Here is a 21359-nt window from a genome sequence, read left to right on the forward strand (position 1 = left end):
AAACATAATTGTGTTAATAACTAGCTTATAATAACATTTCTTTTGTCTTTGCCATGATGACCGCACATAATGTTATATTAGTTAATTTGCAAATTACTAGTATTAAGTTTAAAGTGTATATCTAAAGGCTTTGCTAAGTTAATTAGGCAATTTATGGTAATTAGGCAAGTCATTACGTCCTTAAGAAGGCAAGTCATTTAAGACGGCTAATAATATTGTCCTTGAAAATTTGGACATTTTTATTTAAAAATTCCAGCCAAACTAAAAGACATAAGACGCGCTTCAGAAGAATATTTTAGAAAATTCATTCATTTTCTTTTCAGCTTAGTCCCTTTATTAATCAGGGGTCACCACAGCGGAATTAACCGCCAATTTATCCAGCATATGTTTTACGCAGCGGATGCCCTTCCTGCTGCAACCCAACACTGGGAAAATTTTAGGAAATACTGTATATAATTATTAAAAAGCTGGTCGAATGTGCATGAGACTTTGTTAATGTCTACTTCTCTGCCACACCTGGAATTGTTAGATATGCAGTTTTTGTTTCCATAACTGTAAAAATACTATACTCTAAGAGCAACTGCATTTATTTATTAAATATATGTCCAAATATAAGCACTGTTAGACATTAACAAGATGTGTTTTTTTTCTGCTTTTTTAAAAAGTGTACAATTGTAAAATGTTCATAGTTTTATGACCCCCAGATTAGATTACCTTGAATGCAGATATAATCAATGTACACTAAAAAAATGCTGGGTTCGTGGCGTCATGGTGGCACAGTGGGTAGCATGATCACCCCACAGCAAGAAGGTCACTGGTTCGAGCCACTGCTGGGTCCGTTGGCATTTCTATGTGGAGTTTGCATGTTCTCCCTGTGTCATCCGGATGCTCCGGTTTCCCCCACAGTTCAAAGACATCCACTATAGGTGAATTGAATGAGCTAAATTGGCCGTCGTGTATGTGTGTGTGAATGCAAGAGTTTATAGTTGTTTCCCAGTGTTGAGTTGCGGCTGGAAGGGCATCCGCTGTGTATAACATATGCTGGATAAGTAGGCGGTTCAGTCCGCTGTGGTAACCCCTGATTAATAAAGGGACTAAGCCAAAAAAAAAAAAAGATTGAATGAATGACAATGCTGGGTTCCACACAATTCCTTCATGTCGTCCCAACACAAATCTATTAGGTTAACTTAATAGTTTTCAAAAATGTAAGTGGACTGAGCATAAAACAAGTCATCAAAAATACTTCAGAAATGTGTTGATTCAGCTCATTTTAAACAAGTCATTTGAACAAGCAGCAAAAGTCATTTTTTGAGTGCACATATGAGCTTCACCAGACAGCTTGAACAGCTCTATTTAGAAAGTATTCATTGATTTAGATTGATTTGGGATTCTTCTGAAGTGGAGTGAATCATTCATAAAATAAATTAAATATACAGTGTTTTCTGGTTTTCTGGGGAGTCTAATGGTATTCATTTAATAAAATTGAAACCAATCTAATTCAAAATAATGCTAAAGTCTTCATTCTATAAATAATCCAATACAATCCATCTTTAATCAAGTTCCAAAAGGTACACCAGCTTGTGTCTGAATACTTTAAACTCACTTGTGCCTGAATACAGTACTTACACAGTCACAAGCCTTAAAGATACCTGCAAATGATAAACTCTCACTCCATTATAGTTAAACTCTGCAGTGACTTCAAATATAATCAAGAATATAAAGTCAACATTGCACATTCTGCGATGTGACTACTGCGGATGCGCACATTGTGATATCAATGCTGAAACAATATACTGTGCAGCCCTAACATAAATATATAAAAGCAGAAAGAGGCACAATCCTCTCATTAAAGTGTGTTGAATCCAGTGCTGATGAATGCGCACGTGAGGAATGCTCCACATGGAGAGTTTGCATGTTCACAGATAAAATCACACTTTCCACAGACACAATTACAGCATGAACTCTGGATCATACCATTATTACATTCACTTTCTGACTTTCTCTTAAAGGGACAGCTCACTAGAACTGAACATTTACTGCCTCTCAAGCGGTTCCAAACCTATTTGGCTTACTTCTGTTGAAGACAAAGGGCCCTATCATACACCCGGCGAGTGTGGCGCAAGGCGTGACGCAGTTGTCTTTTGGTAGTTTAAGCTTGGCGCAAGAGTCGTTTTGAGGCGTTGTGCTACGCTGTTTAAATAGCAAATGCATTTGCGCTCATTTGTGCGCCCATAGGCGTTCTGGTCTAAAAAGGCAGGCGTTCTGAGGCGCACTGCTAGCGCGTTGCTATTTTGAGAATCTATAATAGATTTTTCATTAGACCAAAACAAACCCGGTCTAAACTCCGGCGTAGAGTTGCGCCTTGCTTACACACTGCTTAATACACACAAGAGAGCAATAGGCAAATATCTTTACATATGAAAAAATTTAAATATTAAGGATATATATAGGATATAATAAGAATAGATATAGGATATAAATATAAAGAATTAAAATATTACAAAACATATTATTTTCTAGTCTACATAAATATGAAAAATCACTGCTTTTATGTCTTCATCTCGGGAGGCTTTTTCAGTTCATTCATAACAATTTGTTTTTGTATAATGTTATTACTATTAGCAGTATTATTTATTATATCCATATTTATATTTGTTTTATTAAAAACAAGCTTAGATTTGTCCACCTGCAGGTTTTAGACCATATGGGGCACAGCATGTGTTTTAGGATATAACTCAGGTTTTTGAGCACATTTTGTTATTATTGTTCATTTATTAGTTTGCTGGAAAATAGAACTGAATTTAGAAATAGTTTTGAAACGAATATTTGCGCTTAACAAACAAAATTATTTATTTATAGACTAACTGATGTCTGTGCGTAAAGGTTTCCCTATCCAAGAGCGAAAGTGAAAGTGATCCATTATCTCTCATTCTCTCGCAGTAGATTCTCTGTTTAACAGTTTTCTGTTAAAAAACTGTTAACTGTTTGCTTGTGAAATGCTAATTTTTTCTCTTAGACTTACTTTGCGTCCTGTAAATAGTGAATGTGCTCTTGGCGCGAAGCAGCTGGCTCTTAAAGGGAATGGGAGATGAGACTCTGATTGGTTTATTCTAAAAACACACCTATAACTCATTAAGAAAATAAACTCAACCCTTTTAGACCATGCGCCACGGTGCAAAGCAGATTTCCTGTCCTTAAATTAGCAAAAACACGTTCTGACACGCCCTGAAAGCGTTTGCGCCCTGCGTTTTGTGCTTTGCGCATGGACCGTCAAAATAGAGCCCAAAATATGTATTTAAAAGAAAGCTGGAACCATTTACATATTGTTTGTTTTTCCTACTATGGAAGTCAGTGGTTACAGGTTTCCAGCTTTCTTTGAAATATTTCCTTGTGTGTTCGGCAGATGAAAGAAACTCAAAGGTTTGGAACCACTTGAGGGAACGTAAATAGTAAGTAATTTTTTGTGTGTGTGAACTATCCCTTTAAACTAATCAGTTATGAGACTAGAAGATTATTATTTTATTATATTATTATTATTATTATTATTATTATTTTGCGTGATCATTATTTTGAATGTCAGATATTTTGAAGTTCAGATTTGTGAACTTGAGCGATTTGCGTGGAACGCGCACTAAGTGCGTCAAACGCGCAAAACACTCAACACGCGCCGTGCCATTCACGCATTTCGTGCCATTCGCACCACATCATTCACGCAAATCGCATCATTCACGCCTCAGGATGTCTATTCGCACGTTTGCATCGATTTTACATGTAAATCACTCGCGCTTGATCCGCCTTCCACGTCTAGTCTGAACACAGCATAAGTACCAATTCTCGGTATTAACTACTGTAGTGTCTTATTGCCTGTATATTATTAGGACATTGTGTGCATATTAATTCTTAAAAAGCACATATTCTGAATGATATTATTCTAAAACACTTAAGGCTGATTCATATTACTTCGTCAAGCGCACACGTATGCTCCGGAGCAGCCTACGTGTGGACAAATAGCCCTCGCCGTGGCCAACGCTGACGCGCACCTCTATGTCATTACATGCCACAACGACACGTAGCCAAACTTGGTAGTGCTGACGAGTGTGGGTGGGAATGAAAGCCACGCGAACCTGTTGGAGCGAGTGTTTACAAGTGTGGAGTCCTGTGAAGGAGCTCCAGATGAAATGTTTTGTTTTGTGTTTACCTAATGATTAAAGTTGTTGCACGTCCTCCGGTTCCCACCTCAACTTCTACATTAAGGTAGCATTCAGAAAAAACAAAACACCACCGAAGAAACTCGACACAGAGGAACATTAAAACCTCACTGCGAGCTAGCGTTTCGGAAGTGTTATTGCAGGGCAACACACACAGCACGTAGAAGAATAAATGCAACATGCAAGGCATGTGCCGTGGGTCACGTCGATCACTCGACGCATGAAGTATAAACCAGGCTGAACCAAACACTCAAGACTTTTTCCAGCTTGTTAAAACTACATATTTAAAATGAGTTGAAACAACACAATTACTACTTTTTTTGGGGGGACAGCTTAATCATTTTATATTTAAATCACTTAAATTAGTAAAGATTTAATCAGTAAAAATTTATGAGTTCTCTTAAATGATTTAAGTTGAAGAAGTTGTTTGGATTTGTGCTATTAGTAAGCAGCAAGTTGGGATTTTATTGAGGTAAAAGTCATAGAAAATTGGTCCTTATAATGAAGTTTACCCCCTATAAACACCCTCTCTTTCTCATAGCAAAGATTTGCATTTGCTAAGAGGATCCTGAGTGTTTGCGAGTCTTGAAAAGCACAGGGATTTACTGAAGATGATCCAGAAAACTGGATCAAACAGAAAAGCTGAGATCCTGCTGACATCAGCAGCTCGAGAAGTTCACAATGACATCACAGACTGTTTTAAATAAAACAAGGCAGATTTTGATTTCTGAACTGTTACGTAATGCTGTATTCAGAGAGTTGAACACACAACAGCAAAACAGATCCATGTGAAACCATATTGGCAGTGACAAAAAGACACAGCAAGACTTAAATGGGGAAAAAAAATTAAAATAAAATAAAAATAAAATGTGCATTTATGAAGTGGGCCTGACAAACCACATACAGAAACACTCTTCTCTATAAAAAATAATAATAAATAATAAAAACACTAGCACTCTAGACCTTAATGCTTCAATAGTTTCTTTGTATAATAAGTAATACAATTTTCTGTTATGAAATTCATGACATATTCATAATGACTTCATGATGATCATGTTTATGACAGCTTTATGACATGTTATGTTGTCTTGGTAACATCAAATTGTCATGACAAATATGAAGATGTATTTGTTTATGTCGAGTTGTCATCTTTACATTTAAAATGTCATAACTGAGTGAAAAGTCATCATAAAATCTCAGTCATATTCATAATGTGCCATGTCGTGATTTTAAAGTTTTCATGACACCACTAATTGAATTGTATATATTAAAGTAAAATTTTACACATTTTTTATTTCAGTATTTTTTTGTTCAGTTGGTTTTTCAATAGTAATAGCATTATTTCCAGTGTATCCCATAATTTAACAGTCCATCCCTATTTTAGTGTACAATACACAATTATGCTAAATTGACAAAATTATGAATTTGACAATTTCATTTATTTCTAGTTGCAAATAAAACATATACAGTATTATTCTTTATTGTATAAAGGTTTAGACATGAAATTTACACTTTATACACTGCAGTTTTAATTTTTTTAAACACCATTTTAATGTCAATATTATTAGCCCCTTTAAGCTATTTTTTTTTTTCATAGTCTACAGAATAAACCATCATTATACAATAACTGGCTTATTACCCTAACCTGCCTAATTACCCTAGTTAAGCCTTTAAATGTCACTTTAATCTGTATAGAAGTGTCTTGAAAAATATCTAGTCAAATATTATTTACTGTCATCATGACACAGATAAAATAAATCAGTTATTGGTAACGACTTATTAAAACTATTATGTTTACAAATGTGTTGAAAAAGTCTGCTCTGTTAAACAGAAATTGGGAAATAAAATAAACAAGGAGGCTAATAATTCTGAATTCAACTGTATCTAAAAATGGTTAAATTAAGAAGCATTTTATAGACTACAACAAAAAATATTGTCGTATTTTAAGAAATAACAAGTTCACAAGCTCACTTAATTTTGACTCAAGATTTCTGAAAAGAAGTCTATATTTTTTGTTGTCTATGCTTCTTGATTTAGTAGTTTTCAGATGTCTGCACCAGAAATAAGACAAAAAGCTTTTTTTTTTTGCAGTGTAAAACAACAACAAAACATGAATACAATGCAAAACGAAATAGAAATGTCTCAATCCTAAGCAGACGGTGGGCTTGTTTCCAGAACCAACGCCAGCACAAAATCACAACAAGAAGTTAAGTTTAGTTATGTAATTTAAAAGATACATGATTCATAGAGCATGTTTGTAGCATTAGAATACAAATCCTCACTGAGGGTCTTGAGCAATCCTGTTTATATTCTGCATGATTTAATTATGTCTTTCAGCAATGATGAATCAAGGCTATGAATGTTTGTTGGTGCATTCAGTTCAAGACACAACACAAAGCAGTTCAGATACTAAAATAAATCAAACTCACTGCTTTTATTTCAGTAGTGCTTTTACAATGTAGATTGTGTCAAAGCAGCTTAACATAGAAACTCTTTTAGATTGAAACCGTCAGTCCAGTTTTCAGAGCTGAAGTTCAGTTCAGTTCAGTTCAGTGTGGGTTAATTTCCACTGAAATTAATTTGCTCACTGAAGAGCAAATCTATTGATGAGCAGCTCAACAAGTCCTGAAACCAGTAACGCTGTCTGCATTGTGCCATCCTTGTTGACCAGAGAATAGATCCGCAACCCATTTGCCAACAAGTCAGGTCAATCCAGCATGTCTGCAAGAAAATCCACTGCTGGAGATCGCAAATGGCGGCAGCCTGTTAGGGTACGTTTTAGGGGTGTCAAAATTAATCGTTTCTTCGGTGCACTGCGATGCAGACGCGGACAATTTGGTATCGGTTCAGTAATAATCATAACCGGTTATTACTGACGTCATTTACCTCATATGCGCTCTGTCGCGAGGGAGACGATCGCGAGTATTTACAACGCTCTAACTACTTAATACTCATAAACTGTGCACAATTTCACTGTGTGTGTTTGCTGGATCAGTCTTACAACATATACAACAATAGCCCCTATTTCACTGAGATCGAGAGAATGAAAGTAGCCTACTCCATTTCTCTCTCTATCTCTCTCTCGCTCTGTCTCTCTCTCTCTCATTCTCACACACACAGTGGCCCATTTGACCCGCTGGCGTGGCTTCCTCTCTTCTCGGCTGTTTTACAGCGTAACTTTTGCATACAGAAACGAGCGCGTGTCTGCAGAGTTTTCTCCACCGTGTCTATCATAGATCAGCTGTGAGATCGCCGCTGCCGCCTGCCGCTTATCAGTATCACTTATCTGTGAAGAACGCAGCGCGCAGCTGATTGAGGGTGTGAACAATCAAAGGGGTGTAGAACTATATTTGTTTATATTATTTGCCAAATGCTCGTTTTGTTTTAAGTTACAGTTTATATATCTGACTGTTTGTATTAAATGACAAAATTGTATTACAAACAATATATAAATATAAATATATTCATACATTTTAATACAAAAAATGCTGCTGTGAAGAAAATATAAAACTGTGTATAGAAAAAGCACCGTCAATGCACCGTGATGCACCGAAATATCGAATTGAACCGAATCGATGGCATGATAATCGTAACCGAACCGAACCGTGAGACTAGTGTAGGTTCACAGCTCTAGTACGTTTGCATACCATGTCTTTTATAGAGTTTGCACAGGATCGTTATTTCCAATGGAGGTGCACGACCTGTGTGCGCAAGCGGCTGCGCTCATGCCTTCCAGAATGAATGCCACAAGTGCACCGCGAGTCGCGTGCCAAGAACTGACTGTTCAGCTTCAGCTTATATGGAGCACACATTTCGGTAGACTCAGACAAACACGAACACCCAAACTCTGCAGTGCTTTGTAATTTTTCTCTATAAATAAAAGAGTGACAGCAATGTTGACAGTTGCCCAGCAACCTACAAATTACCGCCCAATTCCCACAACCCCCCTCGCCCTTAAAATTGTCAAAGCATTGACCGTTGAGGACCACTGCTCAAACCTAACCTGACTCCTATCCTAACAAACCAAACACCAACTGAAAGACCATTTACTCACTCAGAATAAATCTTAATTTTAAAATGAATTGACCCAAAAATGTAACTTATGACTGTTTTTTTTTTTTTTTTTTTTAGGTAAAGGGTCCCATATATGCATTATACTATCAGTAAAACAACAGATTTAATGTTGGCCTAAAATGTTTGTGCAGTACTGTACATCACCTCCCTGTGCCAGCTCTGATTATTTTGAGTAGTTTTAAGCACAATAAAAGTCCCGCGTCTAATGAGCACAAAGAAAAACACACTGTAGCTATGGAAACTCTCTGTGTACACACACACACACACACACACACACACACACACACACACACACACACACACACACACACGCACACGCACGCACACGCACACGCACACCCACACGCACACGCACACACGTGATTGATTTTCCTATCCGTGAATTAGTGCATTCCAGTGGTGGGGTGTAAATCTATGACTCAGTCACAAATCCTGACGAAAAACATCCCTTTCCATGTGCTTTTCTGAAGCAGAACTCCAAGTTGCTAGCATGTGGATGTACTGTATTACTTAGCAATGGGTAAAGCCTGATAGTATTTGGGCTGACACTCTTGCTGTACTAAAACTTTGCAGACACTTTAGTTTCATCTTTGTTGTTTTGGGCATAATAAGAGTTTGTGGAACTTGCTAGAAAAAAAAAATCAATCAATCTATCTGTCTGTCTGTATATCTATCTTTCTGTCAGTCCATATTTCAACATATCCATCCATCCATCTGTCTGTTTGTCTATCTATCCATCTACCTAATCATATCCGTCTTTCCATCCATCTATTCATCCACCTTTTTAGTCTGTCTGTCCACCTATCCATCCATCCATTAATCCATCCACCTACCTATATGTCTGTTTGTATACTCATTCATCCATCTGTCCATCCATCTATTCTTCAACCTATCCATTCATCAATCTATTATATACAAAAAATGTTGCTTCACAAAGCCAAGTTCACAGAGCCCTGACAGTGTCAAACACTGAGTATGTTCAAATGGGCAACAACACTTTAATATGATTTTAATATGATTAAAACAATTTAAGAGTCTACCATGTAGACAGTGATTTTTGATTACCTTAATCCAACTAAAGTCATCACTGAACTAAACAGAAATGGAATTAAGACACGTGGAGGATGGCGATATAAGTGGCATTATAGAAGTAAACACCATGATCAAACTATTACAGTCATGTAGGACTTTTCACCATATTTGCCGACAAGATCCACACACACGGCTGTCAGTACAGGACCGCACACAAACAAACACACACACACATCGTGGAATGTTTTTTTTCCTTTCATTTGGCGTGCGTTATTAAATTCCATAACACTCTCACCAGTCCTTACTTCATATTTGCGTCTAATAGCCTGGTTTGTCAAGGGGGCATGAATGAAATGTTCATGAGTGAAGATGAAACTGCCCAACTGCAGATAAAATCAGGCATCCTGCTGATTTGATTCAGAAGCACAATTTTTTGTCAGATGGCTCACCGTTTAGCTATACATCTGTGCTAAAATATCAAGGTAAAGGTCATCATAGCTTGCGTAGAACAGACCCAGCTCCCAACTTTGAGAATAGATTAATGGCGATGTTTTTTTATTGCGCGATAAGAGTTTCGTGTTAACACAGATAATGGCCCACCACAACACCACTAATATATATATATATATATATATATATATATATATATATATATATATATATATATATATATAAGTTGTGGGCCATTATCTGTGTTAACACGAAACTCTTATCGCGCAATAAAAAAAAACATATATATATATATATATATATATATATATATATATATATATATATATATATATATATATATATACATATATATATATTTACATTTATATTTTACATTTAGTCATTTAGCAGACGCTTTTATCCAAAGCGACTTACAAATGAGGACAAGGAAGCAATTTACACAACCAAGAGCAACAATGAATAAGTACTATAGGCAAGTTTCAGGTCTGTAAAGTCTAAGAAGGGAAGTATTAGTAGTATTAGTATTTTTATTTTATTTTATTTATTTTTTTATTTTTATTTTTATTTTTTTTGTACAGTTAGTGTGATATTCAGAGAGGCAATTGCAGATTAGGAAGTGAAGTGGTGACTAAATAGTTCGGTTTTTAGTCGTTTCTTAAAAGTAGCGAGTGACTCTGCCGTTCTGATGCAGTTAGGGAGTTCATTCCACCAACTGGGCAGATTGAGCGTGAGCGTTCGCGAAAGTGATTTCTTCCCTCTTTGGCATGGAACCACGAGGCGACGTTCATTCACAGAACGCAAGTTTCTGGAGGGCACATAGATCTGCAGAAGCGAGAGCAGAAAAGAAGGAGCAAGGCCAGAAGTCACTTTGTAGGCAAACATCAGAGCTTTGAATTTGATGCGAGCAGCAACTGGCAGCCAGTGCAAACGGACTAGCAGCGGAGTGACATGTGCTCGTTTAGGTAGAGAGAGGTAAAGAGAGGTATAGCTGGGTATCATCAGCATAGCAGTGGTAGGAGAATCCATGTCTCTGGATGACTGGTCCTAGAGATGATGTGTAGATGGAGATGGAGAACCATATATATACATGGTTTCCACTACAATCATTCTTCTATGGCAGGGCGCCACAAGAAAATTCATCCCGCCACGACTACATTACAGCTTCTCATTTAAAAAATATATATTTTTTAAATTAAGGGTTATAACCGCACAAAAAATGTATTAAAGGTAAGTGAATTATAACAGCGCAAACTTTTTTTTTTGTAACATTAGTAGTGCTGTGCGTCATTTGTTTAACCCTTTAAGGTTAGCCCACGTGCTGACTGACTGACTGATAGGTGCGTAATGCGTGAGGCCAGCAAACACTACGTATAGCCGTTTCACTTTACTTCAGGACGCATTAATACGGCTCTGTAAGTATTGGAGACATTCATAAATATTCCTATCAAATCTAATAAATGTTGGAGACATACTCATTACACAAACGCACTAAATCGCCCTTCAGAAGCATTTATTTGAGAGCACACAAGAAGATCTGTGCTTGAGAAGCGGATATTTGAGGGGGCGTCAATAAGTTGTGCACGAGCAGAGGAAATCGGCGCACAAGCAAAGAGATTTCCAGGCTAGTAGGCTATTACATAAATGCAATCTTGACTTTTAATACTTCGCTCATGACATTTGTCATTGAAATAATACCACAAGTAGATCTGTGTAAAAGACAGGCCTGACACCACAGATACACATACATGCACACATTTATATTTATATAATATATGCATATATATATATATATATATATATATATATATATATATATATATATATATATATATATATGCATGCATGTATATATGTATGTATGAAAAACTACTGAGAGATTTCAGCTGCTGTCTGGGCTTTCACTGCCTTTCTACACCTCCCTTTTTCATGTGTTCAATACTTTTCCCCTGCGTCATTTCTTTTTATTACACAGAACTTCATTTGTAAACTAATTAGTTTTGTTAGCTTTGCATATATGGATTTCTTTGGTTCTTGCCAACATCCGGTAATAAGCTCAAGTCAACGGCACCTTTACAAATTTGTTTTCTGTAAAAACTGGTGACATGTTTAATACTTATTCCCCTCACTGTACTTCCTATGCATTCAGATTAACTTAAAATTGTTTATTTTCTATCAACAGAGTCGCATCCCAGAAAGCCATGACTGTCGTCGTCCTGAAGCGTTTTCTTCTGGCCCTGCTGACCTTAACTCTCTCCAGACCCGACTCTGTGTCACTCGGCTTCGCTGAGGAGTTCGAGAGCCGAGGAGATGTCCTCGAAAGCGAATTCATGTACGCCGGTCGCTCCAAACGCTCCCCCGAGCCTCCGAGCACCTCCGACACAGACAAATGCTCATACACCTTTATTGTTCCTCAAAGAAAGTCCACGGGTGCCATCTGCGTCAACTCCAAGGAGCCCGAGGCCCTGCTGGAGAACAGGGTAAACAAACAGGAGCTAGAACTACTAAACGGAGAGCTCCACAAACAGCGGCGGCAGATCGAAACACTGCAGCAGCTGGTGGAGGTAGACGGCGGGGTAGTCAACGAAGTTAAACTGCTTCGTAAAGAGTCGCGCAACATGAACGCAAGAGTCACGCAGCTCTACATGCAGCTCCTGCACGAAATCATACGCAAGAGAGACAATGCGCTGGAGGTTTCTCAGCTGGAGAACCGGGTTTTAAATCATACCTCAGAGATGCAGCAGTTAACATCGCGCTATCGAGATCTCGAACACAAATATCAACACTTAGCATCGCTCGCGAGCAATCAGAGCGCGGTTATCGTGCAGCTGGAGGAGCAATGCAGGAGAGGAGGATTTGTTGGAGGACGCCAAACTAGACCTTACCAGCCGCCAGTTGTTCCTCCACAGCCAGCGCAGACTCCCCAGCATCGTCAACCTCCACCTCCTCCGGTCCATCATTCGCCCGCCAGGCCTTTCCATCCACCCACTTACCCCCGACAAAACAACCAGATGACCAACGAAATCCAGAGTGACCAGAACTCTAAAGCAATGCCGTCGGCTTTACCCACCGAACAGTCTGAAACGCACAGCTTCTCTACTGATAAACTCTCAGGTGAGTGCTTTTTAGAGTCACCACATTAGAGTACATCCTCAGGGTTCTTGCACCATTTTAAAAGCAAAATTGAATGCTTTTTAAGACCTTTTTAACCACTTAAACTCTGTGTACCCGGTACCGGGTCCGTGATGTCATCGACTTTCGCTTTCAGATTTAAAGGGCTAGCGTTGCACCAGACCCCCGTAAGTGGTGTCGTTTGAAAGTGTAGAATCTATATTTTATGCACATATGCATCACTTTGGTTTTTATTTTACTGTAAAAAGTTATTTACACTTAAATACACAGTATTTTGGATACCCGAGCTAGGTATTTTACACTGGTTCATTTTCATATTTTTCAAATGACACATGTGAAAGTTATACCTCAAATGAAAGCTCTTGCCGGTGCTCATACAGTTCTAGCATTCTTCTAACTGAATTATATTCACATATCAAACAATTGTTGAATGAATCTCGGTGTTTCCATGGCACAGAAGTGAAAACAATTCATTTATGATCAATAAGCAGCCCCAGATAGCACAGACAGCTGTCATCTCTTACCTTATGCTGTGTGCTTCAGGGCCATTTCTCCTCTGTTTTTGAGGTGATGTGCATAAGTAATCCTTTTATATGTCTGATGTGCTCCAAACACAGTGAATTATGTTTGATCAAACAAAAGAATAGTGAAATATGTAAACAAGGATCGGTCTCTGTGGCTTGTACAGCCCCTCTCATCAGTTGGAATGCAATAACTTTTGTGTAGATTATGGTGGAGACATTTTTCTTTTTTCCTATGATTACAGACATTTGCAGGAACCACCAAAATTAATAACAGCACGCTAGACCACACACAACCTAAAAGGTTCACTTTTAAATTTGAGTTTATAAAAAAAATACAAAAAGCGCCTCTTTTTTTTTAGGTGTTTATTATAACACAGACGACATATACAGGTATTTTAAACACTTTCAATAGTGTTTTATGAAAATTCAAAGGATTTTCTTTAAAATGATACCAAATTTTGGCATTTACAGCTCTGCATGTGGATTTGGGAAGCTTTTAAATTTGGGTAGGCAAAATCCAGGCGGAAATCCCCAAATAGCAGCAGAGTTTAAGTGGTTAAGACCTCAACAAATATAATTTAAGACCCAAAAATTTTAAAATTTCTTTGGAATAAGCTACTCATTTTAATGTTCTCGTTAGACTTAAATAAATTGTGCCTCGTCACAGTTTCTCAGTCTGAGTTTCAATGCTACCAAGCACACGAGTCCACGCACTGCTGAAATACATTAATAGATGAGAGAGTGACATACCTGCATAAAGCTTGGAAGGTAAACTTCCAACTCATTTTAAAAACAAATGTTGTCTCGCTAGGTAATCCATAGAATTCTCCCGGCAGAGCGTGCATCACGCCAGCTCTTCCCTTCCGCCATTATTAAAAACAATGACGAAAGCTGCCCCCACGCCCAAAAACAAAGACAGCATGCTGGCTAGAAAGTACACAACCACAAATAAAACAGCGCGCTAGAAAGATCGTTACTTTTTTATTCCCCGGAATAAATTGAAATCGGGCAAATATTTTTTAAGTTTTATACATTTTCAGTTCTGTCACAGACTGTACTAGACACCAAAGAAACGTTTTCTCTGTAAATTATCCCCTAGCCCCAATTGCAGTTTTTGTTCTCACCAACAGGTGGGAACATTTATACATATGGTGTGGCAATGAGAAAAAGTGTATGAGTTTTGGGAAAAAACTTCATCAATATTATCTGAAATTATAGAAAAAGATGTACCAGTGCAACCAGTTGTGTTACTTTTAAATGATGATTCCAGTTTGGGTTTGACAGAGCGACAAAGAAAGGTGTTGTTGGCAGGACTAACGGCTGCAAAAAAGATAATTGCGCAAAGATGGCTCCCTCCGCATTCTTTATTTCCTCGGCAGTGGCTATACCAGTTTTATGATATTGTTAGAACTTTCAACAGCCAGAATTAATAAAGCTAGAGCCTCAACTCTTGATGCATGGAAAATGGCTGCGGACAAACTGGCAGAAAGACTCATGGATAAAAGACATTGTGCAACAACTTTGAATCTCTAAATCTCTGATAGTTTGTGTGATTATGTATTTACTTTTGTTTGTGTAAGGCTATGTGGATGGATGTCTATATGTACAGTTTTATTTTTTCTGTTATTTGTCTTGATTGCAATGCTATTGTGGGATGGCATGGACTTTGGCACCGCTGGGGGGTGGGTTGGGTGTTTTTTTTTTGTTTGTTTTTTTGGTGGGGGGTGGGGGTTGAGGAGTGGATTTTGTTTATTAAAAGGAAATTGTAAAGATGCTACATGCTACAACCACATGTAAAATCAAAATCAATAAAAAACTTAATCACAAAAAAAAAAAAGAAATTGGGCAAATATATATATATATATATATATATATATATATATATATATATATATATATATATATATATATATATATATATATATATATATATACAGATACATACATATATATACATATACATATATAATATTGAAAGCATCTGCTTTCATTGCCGTATATTTTGCAGACTCATCTGTTGCATGTGAAAACCAAATGTGTTGTGCACATGATAAAGTAGCTAGTCGCTATTTTTATAAAGCCGTGTTATTGATGCAGTGTGGGACATTTATTAGAACAGTGTTGTTAAGCGTGCATAAATCCGCTAAAATGAAGCGCATTAGTACACTGCTGGTGTTTGTTGTGGTCGGAAATCTTGCTAACTTCCAGTGGCGAGATTTAATCACGTGTTATGAAGAAAACAGGACACAAATGAATTTACAGGGGATGTACAGTGTGTTTTGGTGATATTGATTTCAGGAGAATGTGTATATAGATTTATAATGTCAACCACATAGCATCACCCTGTCATTTACCATCCATTCCTACAATGCATTTCATTCCTCCAGCCACATTTGAGCATCTCACAATGAGATATCCACATAGCAGAAACGTAAACAAAGCGCTTCCATCAAACCGCAGATTTCTCTCTGTGAAAGTTTGCCGTCTGGAATCCCCTCAATTATAGACTTTAAAGTGGTTCCTGAAGGGTTTTCCCTCCCAAGATTAATGTGCGCTCTTAGTTCAGAAGATAGTTTGCCAAATGATTGTGTTGTAATGGGAAGCAGGCCAAACTCCGCGCAGGGAAATCCACGTGTCTCCATGTTGCCTGTGTCAGTGAACTTCAGGGCTGTTTTCTTTGGAAGCGCACATGTAACCAAACCACTTAGGCGTTTCCATACTTATTTATCATACTCAGTGCGCAAAACACAATTCACCTCGTAAAACAGGAAGATTGCCCACTGCGTAATGTTTAGATGTTTCTCATTAGTCACGCTGGCAATGTTGCATGAATGTTTTGCCGTGTGTTGTGGAGAATTACGTCTTGCTATACTATTATATTAAAAGGGATAGTACTCTTTATTTGTTTTCAAACCTTCATGGGTTTCTTTCTTCTGTTAAACACTAAAAGAAGATATTTTAAAGAATGTTGGAAAATTGTAACTATCAATCTCCATAGTATTTGGTTTTTCTACTATGGATATCAATGGTTTCAGTTTTCAGCTTCCTTCACAGTGGCGGTTCTAGTTTAAATTGCACCCTAGGTGAATCCAGTATTTAATAGTAATTTCTGACTGACTCTGAGACACTGAAGTAACGTAATGACAAAAGCTTTAAACATAAGAATGAATAATATTTTAAACAATTACTTTAAATCAAAATAATATTTTAAGACCTTTTATATATATATATATATATATATATATATATATATATATATATATAATAAAAATATATATAATATAATAAAAACAACAGATGAGTCTGCAAAATATACGGCAATGAAAGCAGATGCTTTCAATATTAATCACTATTACAAATTGAGTAAATATTACTTTGTCACACTTTATTTTGATGGTCTGTTTGTTGAAATTAAGTTACATTGCCTCTACATGCTAACTAATTCTAATTAGATTATAAGTAGACTGTTAGGTTGGGGTTAGGATTAGTGTAAGCTGACATGTACGGCAAAGTTTCTTATAGTCTGTTGAAGGAGCAGTATCAACAGATATTAAAGGGCACATAGGTTAACCCTTTATATATACTGTCATATTGGGGTGATATAAACACACCCAGTGCTTTTTTTTTTTTTTTCAATTTAACAACATAAAAGCGGTAGACCAATTGGAACGGTTTTCAGATTGAGTTTTGGATAGTCAACAGAACAAACCACTGTTATACAATAACTTGCCTAATTACCATAGCCTGCCTAGTTAACCTAATTAACCTAATGAAGCCTTTAAATGTCACTTTAAGCTGTATAGAAGTGTCTTGAAAAATATCTAATCAAATATTATTTACTGTCATCACGCATCAGAAATGAGTTATCAAAACTATTATGTTTAAAAATGTGTTGAAAGAAATCTCTCTGTTAAACAGAAATTGGGGATACATATACAGGGAGCTAATAATTCAGACTTCAACTGTACATGAAAATAAAAATAAACAAAAAGGATAAGTTCATATAACATTTGACCAACATTGAAAACTGTGTTTTACAAGGCAACTCCTTTCTGAAAACTTGCATATGCATAAAAAAACGATCATTATAGGCCTGATGAATAATTGTCTACAATCTTCTATATAAAATGCAAAAATACAGAAGATCTATTGAAAAGGAGATGACAGACCGTGAGTCGCTCTTACTCACACGATGAGAGAGTTCTTGCTCATTAATAGTCTGGGAAATGATCGGGTCACAAACAGATTGATTCCAGTCTTGCCCTCTTGAGATCTAATCCTGTAATTCAGCAGCTGACAGCAATAAACTCCTAATCTGAAGTCAAATGTCAAAACAGCAGTCGCAGAAGAGCCCGAGACATATCAGAACAACAAAAAGTGTGACAAATCAGATTCGCCTCAAAACATTCCACTGTATTTTTCAATTATATTTTGGGGCGAATCGGCAAGCATGGCAAAAATGAAGAGACAGTCAAGACAGAAACTTGAATGGAAGTTGATAAACTGGCTGACCTATGAATGACCGTCTCACTATAATCCCTCACATTAATTAGAGTATGATACAGTTCACTATTAGTATGATAACAATCTGGCCTGACTCGCTGAAGTCTATCTTTATCGCTGATGTACAAGCTGCATGCTTATTTTATTCATTTATAAACAGAACCCTTTTATTTTTTAGGCTCCATTGAGATTAACTGAAATGCTTTAATGGGCACCTATTATGCAAAAATCACTTTTATAAGTGGTTTAAACACAGTTGTGTGGCAGCATTGTGTGAATATAACCATCTTCTAATAGTAAAAAATATAATGAATTTCTTTTTTTATAATCACACTTGATTAAAGCAGTCTGCAGAAACACTTTGATTGGCATTCTTCATTCGTCTGTGTCAAAAGCATCTGCTTAATGACTAAGGGCCCTATCATACACCCGGCGCAGTGTGATGCAAGGCATGGCGCAGTAGTCTTTTGGTAGTTTCAGCTTGGGGCAAGAGTCGTTTTGAGGTGTTGCGCTACGCTGTTTAAATAGCAAATGCATAAGCGCTCATTTGTGCGCCCATAGGCGTTCTGGTCTAAAAAGGAAGGCGTTCTGAGGTGGACCGCTGGCGCGTTGATATTTTGAGAAAATATAATAGATTTTTATTTAGACCAAAACTAACCCGGTCTAAACTCCGGCACAGAGTTGCACCTCGCTTACACACTGCTTAATACGCACAAGAGAGCAATAGGCAAATATCTTTACATATGAAAAAATGTAAATATTAAGGATATATATAGGATATAATAAGAATAGATATAGAATATAAATATAAAGGATTAAAATATTACAAGACATATTATTTTCTAGCCTACATAAATATGAAAAATCACTGCTTTTATGTCTTCTTCATCTCAGGAGGCTTATTCAGTTCATTCATAACAATTTGCTTTTGTATAATGTTATTACTATTAGCAGTATTATTTATTATATCCATATTTATATTTGTTTGATTAAAAACAAGCTTAGATTTGCCCACCTGTCAGGTTTTAGACCATATGGGGCACAGCATGTGTTTTAGGATAGAACTCAGGTTTTTGAGCACATTTTGTTATTATTATTCATTTATTCGTTTGCTGGAAATTAGAACTGAATTTAGTAATAGTTTTGAAACGAATATTTGCGCTTAACAAACAAAAGTATTTATTTATAGACTGATGTCTGTGCATAAAGGTTTCCCTATCCAAGAGCGAAAGTGAAAGTAGATCCATTATCTCTCATTCTCACGCAGTAGATGCTCTGTTTAACAGTTTTCTGTAAAAAAAAAAAAAAAACCTGTTAACTGTTTGCTTGTGAAATGCTCATTTTTTTCACTTAGACTTACTTTGCGTCCTGTAAATAGCGAATGCGCTCTTGGCGCGACGCAGCTGGCTCTTAAAGGGAATGGGAGATGAGACTGTAATTGGTTTATTTTCAAAACACACCTATAACTCATTAAGAAAATAAACTCAACCCTTTTAGACCATGCGCCACGGCGCAAAGCAGATTTCCCGTCCTAAAATTAGCAAAAAGACGTCCTGACACGCCCTGAAAGCGTTTGCGCCCTGCATTTTGCGCTCTGCGCACGGACCGTCAAAATAGAGCCCTAAATGTAAATTTGCTGATGAAATAGCTATAGTAATATAATAGATACGTATATCATAAGAAATATGTTTAACATCAATGCATATTTGCCCAGTATTGTTTAACCCTAGTCATGGCTACAGTGACTTCATGAGTGCGGTCAGTGAGACGGTGCTTTAATGCTATGTGGTCAGTGGTGAAAAAATTTTTTTTTACAATCTACTGCATACAATACTCTCAGAAAATATGCAACATCTGACAACAACTGAATTCCAGTAGGCTCAACACATCTGGGGTGCATCAAGCTCAACAGAAAACATTATTTTCAGCAAACAAAGCCAGCTCCTGGAGGTCCTGGACACAGGCTTTGCTCATAACCGACTCTCTTTCTTCATTCTGTTCTCTTAGTCAATCAAACTCAATCAGCTGTTTCAGAAACAGCTGGATTTAAAGATAGTGATGCACAGATGTAATTGACAGCAGATTCTAAACACATCTCAACTGATTAGAAATTCAGAGATGCTTTAAAGAATAACCATCAAAGCATGTCACAATAAACAATAAACCCACTGAAGTATTGTGCAATACATATAAAGAATCTCAATTATATATATATATATATATATATATATATATATATATATATATATATATATATATATATATATATATATATATATATATATACAGTTAAAGTCAGAATTATTAGTCCCCCTGAAGTAAATAATTTTTAACTAGATATTTTTCAATATTAAGTCAAATTTATACAAAAAATCTATACTTCTATACAGCCTAAAGTGACATTTAAAGGCTTAACTAGGTTAATTAGATTAACTAGGCAGGTTAGGGTAATTAGGCAAGTTATTGTATATCGATGGTTTGTTCTGTAGACTATCGGAAAAAAAAATTTGCCTGAAGGGGCTAATAATATTGACCTTAAAATGTTTTTTAAAAAATTAAAAACTGCTTTTATTCTAGCCGAAATAAAACTAATAAGACTTTCTCCAGAAGAAAAAAATATTATCAGGCATACTGTGAAAACATAATATATATATATACACACAGTGGTACTCCTGTGGTACTGTTTTTTATATATTTTTTTAATGTATATTTTCCAAGTGATGAAATACATGTAGACAATTTCTAAATCATAGTTCAATGTTTACCAATGCCTTATTAAAATCCAAATACATGCTTGATAACATTAGGTAATGCACCATGTGTTAACATGAACTTACAATGGATAACTGTATTTTCATTAACTAACACTAACAATTATTAACAAATCCTGTAACGAATGTATTGTTTAATGTTTGTTTATGTAGGTAAATGCATTAACTAACAATAACTAATACAACTGTGTTGTCACAATCACCGGCGATCGAGCAGTTGCAGATCGCTGGAGAACTACACGTCACTGAACTGGACTATAAATATTATACTACAATGCAGCAGATTTCTAGTGATTGCGCACACACCACTGGAACCTCATGGCTCATGATAGACTGATGTAGGACTATATATGCATCTCACTCGCACATACACTTTGCTGAGTCTTGTTTTCCCTTTGTGGCACTATGAAGCGTTCCATTGTCTTGCCTTGCCGAGTTTCAGACTCTCGTCTTGTCTATTGTTTTATGTTGTTTGCCGCCTACTGATCTCTTCGCCCGTGACCCCGACTACTCTTGGATTGCCTGCATGCTTCTGTCTGTTCCTGTTGTGACCTTTACCTGACACTCCATTTTCTATCCTTAACTCTGTTGCCAGTGTTGAATGTTACAATTGTGAAGTGATACCATATTTTTTTTCGGGAAAAAAATGTTTATTTACTGCCAGT

At 36.6% G+C, this 21359-nt stretch overlaps 2 protein-coding genes across 7 annotated transcripts in view; one reads left to right on the forward strand and one right to left on the reverse strand.

Moving 5' to 3' along the window:
- LOC101882086 (ras-specific guanine nucleotide-releasing factor RalGPS1-like) overlaps positions 1-21359 on the reverse strand; it is a 325318-nt gene that overhangs the window by 143650 nt on the left and 160309 nt on the right. The gene's annotated exons all lie outside the window — the stretch shown is intronic.
- The window catches only part of angptl2a (angiopoietin-like 2a), a 36485-nt gene that overhangs the window by 689 nt on the left and 14437 nt on the right, over positions 1-21359 (forward strand). For 2 of the 3 annotated variants that reach the window (XM_005168602.6, XM_073950862.1), the window contains exon 2: positions 11947-12878. In XM_005168602.6, coding sequence (XP_005168659.1) covers positions 11966-12878 — 913 coding nt within the window. In that variant the 5' untranslated portion in view covers positions 11947-11965. 3 annotated transcript variants of the gene reach the window in all.

This window comes from Danio rerio, chromosome 5 (genome assembly GCF_049306965.1).
Source record: "Danio rerio strain Tuebingen ecotype United States chromosome 5, GRCz12tu, whole genome shotgun sequence".
Taxonomy (NCBI): Eukaryota; Metazoa; Chordata; class Actinopteri; order Cypriniformes; family Danionidae; genus Danio; species Danio rerio.